The 9,924-nt window shown below is 49.1% G+C and overlaps 1 protein-coding gene across 1 annotated transcript; it reads left to right on the top strand.

The window, feature by feature from the left end:
• Positions 1–8,789: 8,789 nt before the first annotated feature.
• Positions 8,790–9,655, top strand: LOC136485685 (zinc finger protein ZAT8-like). The gene has a single exon (XM_066482531.1). The coding sequence runs from the start codon at positions 8,926–8,928 to the stop codon at positions 9,427–9,429; it is 504 nt and encodes a 167-aa protein (XP_066338628.1). The 5' UTR covers positions 8,790–8,925; the 3' UTR covers positions 9,430–9,655.
• The last annotated feature ends 269 nt before the right edge of the window (positions 9,656–9,924 follow it).

The raw sequence follows: 9,924 nt of genomic DNA, 5'->3' as shown, positions 1-9,924 counted from the left end.
TTGGCCTTGTGCCACCTTTTGTGCAGACCTATCTATACCTTTCTGCCCTTTGCTCACAAACTGAACACACTCATATCCATTTATTACCTTTCTCGCATTAGTTTTACCTCCATGAGTATGCCCAAGCCCATCTTTGATGCGTGGATTTCTTCCATCTTTGTATTGTGGCTTCTTTGGTTTTTCGCCTTTGCCACCAGCAAGTTTCTTACCTTCCATGCCCCTTTTTCCTAACATAGCATTGGGCCTAGCAATCTCCTTTTTCATGACCTCTAAGTTTACAAGGTTAGTGGAATAAACTTTTAAGTCAAGATTATAGCATTTTCCACACCCTTGGCTAGTGGAGGAAATAGAAATGTCATTTGTGTTGGAGGGAAGTGGGGTGCTCTCGCATAGAAGGTTATATTGCTTCTCAAGTTTGTTGTGCTTTTCAACTAAGACACAATACTTATCATTGAGTGCAATATTTGCCTTCTTTGTGAGAGCATGTTCTCTTTGTTCTTTGGCCAAGGCCTTGTTCAAAGAGTCCACCTCACTTCTCTCTAACTCAAGAGCTTCCTTGCAGCCAATATACATCTTTTTGGTTTCCTCAAGATAATCATCTCTATCGGCTAGCTCAACTTTGACACTTTCTAGTTCTTCCATTAGATTCATGATGAAGAGCTTGGTTTTAGAATCTAACTTTTTGGTCAACTTAACATATTTCTCAACATCACTAGTATCATCATCACTAGAATCACTAAGTTTACTACTAGAGATGTCACTAGGAGGTGGAGGAGATTTAGCTTTTCAATTTACCTTCTCACCCTTTGCCATAAGACAAACGTGAGTGGAGCGGTGGTCACCATCAACGGACATGTTGTTGAAGAGCCTTGATGTAGAGGATGACTTTTGAATAGCCACAGTTGCAATCTTCACATCCTCTTCACTTGACTCTTTAGTTGAGTCCCACTCATGCCCAATGTGTGCCTCTCCCATTTGCTTGTATCTCCTTTTGTGCTCATGCTTGCCCTCATTGTTGTCCTTCTTATATTTGTTCTCTTTCTTGTCATAAGGACACTTAGCAATGAAGTGCTCCGTGCTGCCACAATTGTAGCAAGTTCTCTTCTTTTTGTTTGGGAACCTTCTTTGCACTATTTTGTACCCATTCTTTTTCAACCCCTTGTGATAGCTCTTCATGAACAAAGCCATGTCATCAATCTTCATATAATCAGCCCCATCATCTTCATCTTCACTTGAGGATAAACTTGGATCATCATTTTGTGGAGTTGACTTGATTTCCTTGGGTTGACTTATTGATGCTTGCTTGCTGCCCTTTATCTTGTTGGAGATGCCTTGATTGCTTGATTTGTTGGCCTTGAGAGCTACTTCCTTGATCTTCATGCCTTCTAGCTTGGCTTGCAACTCACCAAGTCTTCTCCTCTCATTGGCTTCTTCTCTTTGCATGTCAAATGTCAACAATCTTCCAAGCACATCATTAGGTGTGAAGTGCTCAAACTTCTTCTTATCCCTAATCAAGGTGACTACGGTCTCATTTCTTGGTGAGTAGGGCTCCAACATAACCTTCACAACTTTGTGATCATCAAGCTCATCACACCCATAGCCTCTAATCTTGCCCACCAAGGTCATTAATCTATCAAACATCTCTTGTGGCCCCTCTCCATCTATAATCACGAACCTATTGAGCTTGGCCATCAACAAATCAATCTTTGCTTTCCTCACTTTATCTACACCTTCATGTGCTAGATGTAAAGTGTCCCAAATCTGTTTTGCAACATTGACATTCATCACTCGATTGTACTCATTTCCATCCAAGGCACTAAGGAGAATACTTGTGGCTTGGCTATTGAGATAGACAATAGCTAGCTCTTTATTTGTTGGCGCTTCAGGATCTTCTGGTGGCCGCAATCCATTCACCACAATCTCCCAAAGACCGGGGTGAAGACCTACAAGATAGGCACTCATCAAGTGCTTCCACTTGGCAAAGTTTGTCCCATCAAAATGAGGCAACTTTCCCGCGGGTACATTGATAAAGGACCTTCTGTTATGGTTAGACAAATAAGAATAATTAAAGGATACGGTGGCATATTTGTTCTTATTGTTGTTGCTACCCTTATCCTTGTTATCCTTCTTTTTGTCCTTGCTCTTCACCTCCTTGCTATCTTTTGAAGCATGGTATGACACATCATCATCTCCATCGCCCGAGCTACTAGAGAGCTCACTAGATGATGCATCATACTCATTCTTCTCTTGCTCTTGAGTTCTTACTGCCCTTCTCTTAGCTCTTGCCTCTCTTGTGATTCTTCTTTCTTCTTTTCTCTTCTTCTTGTCTTTGAGACGCTGCTCTTCCTTCTTCTTTTCTCTAGCTTCTCTTGTCGAGATCTTTGCGGCTTTTCTTTCTTTTCTTGCCTTTCTTCTTTCGGCATCGGTGATCTTGGGTTCTTTAATGGTGGCATCACTTGCTATGGACATGGACAGCTCGCTACTGCTGCCGACATCCTCAACGTGTACACCACTTGCGTCCGCAACGCGAACGTTCTTCGAACCTTCTCCTTCTTCCATACTTCACGCGGTAAAGCGTATGCGAAGCAACCTCGCTCTGATACCACTTGTAGGATCTATAGGAAGATAAAGAAGGCCTAGAGGAGGGGTGAATAGGCCTGTAAAATTTTAACTCAAAACTCTGTTAGAACAGAGGGTGGCACTGCCGGCCTTACAGGGCGGCACTGCCGCTTTACATAAATTAATCTAATACAGTTGAGATTTAACAGATATGAACCTAACCCCACTAGCTGCTTAATCCTGCAATAAAACTTCAAGATTCAGTTCGAAGACTGGATACCATAGAAACTTCACACAAATGTAAATTGAGCAACTAAACCCTAATAATAGCTAGCAACAAAGTAAACAACAAGTATAAACAAGATGAAGCACGCAAGACACCAGATTTATCCCGTGGTTCAGCTCACCATTAAGGTTTGTCTAAGTCCACATTGTTGAGGAAGCCACAAAAGGCTTGAGCTTGCCACAAAGGCTTGGCTTACCCTCGTTATCAAATCAAGAGAGTGAACTCTTGAAGTGAGGGGTGATTTCTTAGCTTTTGAATGAGGTTACAAACCTCCCAAGGCTGCCACATAAGTTGGCAAGCACAAGGGCGACGCCTAGCCGGCTAGGAGCAAGCTCCAAGAGTAACAAACCCTAGAACCGCCGGCCAAATGTGAACCAAATGCTCTTAGACTTTGGGAATCAGTGGATCTACTCTCCAATCGAGTTTTGCTACCTTTTCTCTCAAGTTTTGATGGTTGGACTCAAGGATTTGCTTGAGGGATAGAGGAGCAACAATGGAGGAGAGGGATGAGCTTTGGTTCTGTCTGTTTTCGAGCAAAGTGACTTAGTGAAGAAGATGACCGTTATGGGCCGGGCCTGAGGGGTATAAATACCCCCCGGGTCCAACGGTCAGTTAAGGGCGGCACTGCCGCTCTTAACAGGGCGACACTACCGCCCTAGCCAAAATAGGTAACATGATCTGAAATTTGGCTGGTTGTTTTGACTAGGTGAGATGATGTAGATCTGTGAATTTGAGCATCTGGTTCAACAGTTGACCAACTGTCCTAAAATCCCTCTTAATAGTACGGCTTTCCCTAAACTCAAATTCAAAACATAAATGAATTTAAACCTCTTTTGAGCTAGGTCTAGCCACCTTTCATAATTAGGACACTTGTAACCTGTACATCATCCTTATTCTTTTATTCCCTGCTTGTCATCTCGATAAACCTCATTAGTCCTCTAATTTGGTGGTCATCAATGTCAAAACCCACAATAGGGCTTGATTGCACTTACATATGATAATGATATGATTAAGATGCTCGGACGGACGCACGCCTCACGCACTCCCTCAGCGCTCGTGTCCCTCCCCATTCTTATCCCTTTGCGTCCTGCCCCACACTCGACGACGCGGCCATCGCTGCTTCCCTGGCCAGCGACGGCTCCTTCCCCAACCCCCCGGTGGCCTCCTCCGCAAGTGTGTTTATCTGGATGTTGCATATGTTTCACACATACGTTGCATGTGTTTTATGTGGATGTTGCGCATGGTTGCCATGGTTTTTCAAGTGTGTTTCAGGTGTTTTTTCAAGTGTTTTAGAAGCATGTTTCAAGTGTTTGAACTGCTTTCAGACGTATTGTCGATGAAATATGGTCGGCAGTCTACCTAGGGGTATGCCCAAGGTAGTAGATTATCGGTAGACAGATGCGCAAGCTACAAACAAGATGGTGATGCAAGACAAACACGAGGTTTTATCTAGGTTCGGCGGCCGTGAAGGCGTAATACCTATGTCCTGCGTCTGATTATATTGCTGTATGTCAATGAGAGATGTGATAGATCCTAATGGATCGTGTCCGCTAAGGGACCCCTGCCTCTCCTTATATAGTCTGGAGGGACAGGGTTACAAGTAAAGTAGCCTATTTGGTACTATACAATGTCTTGCGGTGCACGCCGAACAGTGCCGTGCACGCCTTGATCTTGTGGGTCGGGCCACCTCTGATGGTGCGGCCCATGTCTTGTCTTGTAGATATCGGGGTCATACCCCCATAGCTAGTCCCCGAGCCTGACAATAGGTGACATAGTCGCGTGGTGCCAAGGTCAAAAAGTAGAAGGCCAGCCGAGCAGGCAGCTAGTCCCCGGGCGTAGCCTCAAGATGAGAACTAGCACATTCATCGCAAGGTGAAGTGTGCCCACTTAGTCCCCGAGCCTGCTGGAAGATGAAGAATGAATCTTGTAGCAGGGTCAAAGAAAAAGAAGTCCGAAAGCTTGCTGATGTCGTCCGACATGTGCGTATCAAGACCCCAAACGTGCTGCCCAAGATTAGCACCCTGATCCGAACAACATGGAGTAGCTTGATAGCACACCGATGAGACGTAGCAAGATCCAACCACCAAGGGAGCACCGAGGAGTCCCCGGCGTAGCCGGCGATGACCGAGAACCGAGGAGCGAGGAGTCCCCGGCGTCGTTGGCGATGACCGAGCACCGAGGAGTCCACAGCGTCGCTGGCGATGTCCGAGCACCGAGGAGCGAGGAGTCCCCAGCGTCACTAGCGATGTCCGAGCACCGAGGAGCGAGGAGTCACTGGCGATGACCGAGCACCGAGGAGCAAGGAGTCCCCGGCGTCGCTGGTGATGACCAAGCATCGAGAAGCGAGGAGTCCCTGGCGTCGCTGGCGATGTCCGAGCACCGAGGAGCGAGGAGTCCCCGGCGTCACTGGCGATGACCGAGCACCGAGGAGCGAGGAGTCCCCGGCGTCGCTAGCGATGACCGAGCACCGAGGAGCGAGGAGTCCCCGGTGTCGCTGGCGATGACCGAGCACCGAGGAGCGAGGAGTCCCTGGCGTCGCTGGCGATGTCCGAGCATCGAGGAGTCCCCGACGTCGCTGGCGATGTCCCAGCACCGAGGAGCGAGGAGTCCCCGGCGTCGCGGGCGATGACCGAGCATCGAGGAGCGAGGAGTCCATGGCGTCGCTGGCGATGTCTGAGCACCGAGGAGCGAGGAGTCCCCGGCATCACCGGCGATGACCGAGCACCGAGGAGCGAGGAGTCCCCGGCGTCGCTGGCGATGACCGAGCACCGAGGAGCGAGGAGTCCCCGGCGTCGTTGGCAATGTTCGAGCACCGAGGAGCGAGGAGTCTCCGGCATCGCTGGCGATGACCGAGCACCATGGAGCGAGGAGTCCCCGGCGTCGCTGGCGATGACCGAGCACCGAGGAGCAAGGAGTCCCCGGCGTCGCTGGCGATGACCGAGCACCGAGGAGTCTCCGGCGTAGGCGGCGATGTCCGAGCACCGAGGAGTCCTCGGCGTAGGCGGCGAGGTCCAAGCACCGAGGAGTCCCCGACGTAGGCGGCGATGTCCGAGCACCGACGTAGCTGATGACGTCTGTACGGTGAAGTGTGCCCACTTAGTCCTCGAGCACGAAGAATTCGAGCGCTGAGGAGTAACCGACGTAGCTGGTGATGAAGCACGAGCGACGAACACTCCGATCAACTGGTCGGCGACGGAGTCCATGAACCGAGCGGTCCGACCAGTTGATCGGCGGGGAAGCCCAAGCACCAGGTGATTCGATCACCTGAACGATGATCCTGCAATGCAAACATGTAGAACGGGTAGTACATGACGCACAAATAAAGAAACTCCAGAGAAAAATCAGCAATGGTGATGAAACGACGTATGCAGTTCGGTGATCAGTTGGCATGAAAATATATTTATGTTTAATATAAACCGCCCGAATAGTTAGTATGTAGCTGAGTCTCCAGCCCTAGCTAGCCCATAGTCCATAACGTCAAGCGCGGAGCCCGTGCACGTGTAGGAGGAACAGGCGTCGCTAAGGAGCCGCTGCCAACCACCCATAACGCAGAGGGCAGACGCTCGTGCACGTGTAGGGAGGAGCCGGAGACAGGGCCGTCTCTAGAGGCGTCCGAGCATCAACGTGACTGTTCGAGGATTCGCCTTAGACTTAGCTGTATGTCATCTTTAAGATGGTATACATGAAAGAAAAACGTTTGGAGAGCAAACATAGAGAAAACAGCTCGGAGAAACATTATGGCGATATACGAAGATTGGAAAATATTTAGAAGAATATTAAAGCGTGACTTAGCTTTAGACGGAACATCTAGTCGGCGGCGTATGGCATTATCTGGTCGGCGTTGACGAAGTTGCCCGGTGCTCGAGCTTTCCGAACTGTCATCCTGGCGGCAGTCGCGGTTGTCACGGTGCCGTTCTTCACGGCGATCATCATTGCGACGCGGCAGGTGGTCGGAGTAAGTAGTCCAAGCGACGTCGTCCTGATCGATGGAGTCGAGCAGGTCGGTGTTGTCGATTTGCCTCCCTTTGTAGCGAGGAAGCGAACGACGGGTTGTCGGCGTGGCTGAAGACGATGCTGGTGTGGCCGGAGCCAGATCCAACGTGGTCGGAGCCGTAGCTGATGCTGGTGAAGCAGTGGTCGACGCAAATTGGATCTGCGCCTCCTCCGTGGTCATGGCGATGAAGTTGTCAGAGCCAGTGGTCCAGGTGATCTGGCCGATGGTGAACGTGAGGCCGTTCGGCGTAGCCATGGAATCGGGGATGATGACTATCTTGTTCGTCTGGGGAGCAGTACGCACACCCCCTACCTGGCGCGCCATTGTCGACGAAATATGGTCGGCAGTCTACCTAGGGGTATGCCCAAGGTAGTAGATTATCGGCAGACAGATGCGCAAGCTACAAATAAGATGGTGATGCAAGACAGACACGAGGTTTTATCCAGGTTCGGCCGCCGTGAAGGCGTAATACCTACGTCCTGCGTCTGATTATATTGCTGTATGTCAATGAGAGATGTGATAGATCCTGATGGATCGTGTCCGCTAAGGGACCCCTGCCTCTTCTTATATAGTCTGGAGGGACAGGGTTACAAGTAAAGTAGCCTATTTGGTACTATACAATGTCTTGCGGTGCACGCCGAGCAGTGCCGTGCACGTCTTGATCTTATGGGTTGGGCCACCTCTGATGGTGCGGCCCATGTCTTGTCTTGTAGATACCGGAGGCCATACTCCCACACGTATGTTGCAACTGTTGTAGTTGTATGTTTAAAAAGTAAATCGGGTGTTGCATCTCTTCTCCCCACCTTCTGCTGCATCGACTCTCCTGGAGCCGGCAGGGCATCCATACAACGCCGCGGTCGGGTCCTTCCGAATCAGAGGCACCGCGCGCCCTTCCCCTCTTGTTGCTTGGGCAGCATGGGCCCCGCACGTAGCGTGAAACGGGTGCTGTTTCTGTATGCGGGTGCCATTTTTGGAGGTGCGCCCGGACGCATCCGAGCGTTAGGCGTACCGCTAGTGTTATCCGTATCTGCATCCAAAGATATCATCGTCGTCTGGTAAGTCTTTGCATATTGGTAGCCAAACAAATGCATCGTGCAACACACATTTACCAGCTGGCAACCGACGATGGAAAACTGCTTTGGGAGCATGCATGTATAGTAGGTGGAAATGCTGAAAGGCAAGCATCATGTGGTGCATCACTTACACGCCATTCATCTGCCAAAGTCATTAGTCACGGTCATAATCAATAAACCTATGTACTACATCTCTATTTTAATGTGGGCGTGCATCATACTGCCAATCAAAAACACGCAAAATCAGCGGTTAGTTAGTAGTGTGCTAATCTGTTCTTATCTCATAATAAAATAAATAAATAAAAGCATGAGAAATTAGCACACACCGGACATGAGTTTGTATTCTCAGAGCACGCTTTAATTTGATCCTTTTGTCTTTAAATAAATTTAGTGAGACTTTAGATAGTTTGACTAACAAAGAGAACTGAATTTGATTCTTTTTCGGAACGAATGCAAAGGATATAGGCGCGTCGTTTTTACGCTGAGCCCCAGGAATAACATTCCTGTGTGCACCAGTCAGCGTGTCCCTACCACACGCGTCATCTCCCCGTAACTTCCGCACGAATCTCTCAGAACGATCGAGCGGCCCACGCGTCCCCGGACCGCACACGTGACGCCACGCGCACGCAGCGACTTCACACGCAATACGCGCGAGTCCCCACTTCGTAAGCAAAGCGCTGAAGCTTCGCCTGCGCTTCCATTGGCCCTGAGCAAGCTCAGTTTGCTGGCGAGCTTGACGTTGACTTCAAGTCAATGCAGGCATCTCTTCTAACAGGAGCTCTAAGCTCCCTTCTGGCATGGCATGCATCCTGGCGCTGGCACCTATAAATACGTGGCCATTGCTTAAACATTCGATACAAGCTTTGCTTGTTATTCATAGAAACAGCGTCTTAGTACGTATTATATTAGGCACGTGCTAATAATATACTACTCTGTTCTGGTATAGCATATCCATACACGTGACCAAGCTAGCTAGCTCCATCGTCTCGGAAAAATCTGTGGATCGATCGGACATGGCCACCACCACAACCGAACGACCGACGGCGGCAGCGACGGCGAGCAGTAACCAGCTGCTGCGGCTGTACCTGTCGCTGTCGACGGCGAGCAAGGTGATCGCGAAGCAGCACGGCGGCCGCGTCGGCCAGCAGCAGCGGCAGCAGCACCGGTGCAAGACGTGCGGGCGCGCGTTCCCGACGTTCCAGGCGCTGGGAGGCCACCGGACGAGCCACAAGCGGCCCCTGGTGCGCGCGCACGGCCTGGACCTCCTCCTCGGCGCGCGCCCTGGCAAGGGCGCCGCTGCAGGCGCGGCCAGCGACGTGCACCGGTGCAGCTCCTGTGGCGCCGTGTTCCCCACGGGACAGGCGCTCGGCGGACACATGCGACGCCACAGAGCAGCCTTGCATGATGACGGCGAGACGACGACGAGGGTTGTTGTTAATGCCTTGTCATCTGGAGAGCTGCAGGGCGAGAGCGAGGATGATGACGCAGGTGCCATTAGATTATTCAAGTTCATATGAACGATACTTGTTTGAAAGCGTGGTTGCATGCAGTGCCAAATTCAACATGTTCATCGCCTCATGTGTTTATACATGCCAAGAGGTTTATGTTGTTTTATTACCCAACTGTTATTGTAATAAAAATAAAGATAAAGTCATCCATATATATATATATATATTTGTTAAACAATGTATAAGCATTAATTATCTAGGGCTTCATCCACGTACTACTTGTCAAACACAATTGTTATGCACTAATATTGAAAGGAATGAAATGATAAAAGGTTTACTCGATCTAAAATAAAATTTGCCTTACTATTGTTCGCAATTTTTTTATTGTCATGGTTCATAATACACATTCGACACAAATTGTGCAGATATGAATAGATACATTGCTTGGTTAATTGACAGCATGAGTCATGCCTTTGAGATTATAAAGGAAAATAATTATATTCCATCCATTCCAACTTAACCAACTATAACCAAATATATAAAAAAGTATACGACGTCTAGTTA

The sequence above is a fragment of the Miscanthus floridulus genome, chromosome 10 (genome assembly GCF_019320115.1).
Source record: "Miscanthus floridulus cultivar M001 chromosome 10, ASM1932011v1, whole genome shotgun sequence".
Taxonomy (NCBI): Eukaryota; Viridiplantae; Streptophyta; class Magnoliopsida; order Poales; family Poaceae; genus Miscanthus; species Miscanthus floridulus.
The sequence above is the reverse complement of the archived record's forward strand: the minus strand, read 5'-3'. Positions and strand labels throughout refer to the sequence as shown.

What these genes read in the sequence shown, in the direction of transcription:
- LOC136485685 (XM_066482531.1), top strand. Translation starts at nt 8,926, where the DNA reads ATGGCCACCACCACAACCGAACGACCGACGGCGGCAGCGACGGCGAGC.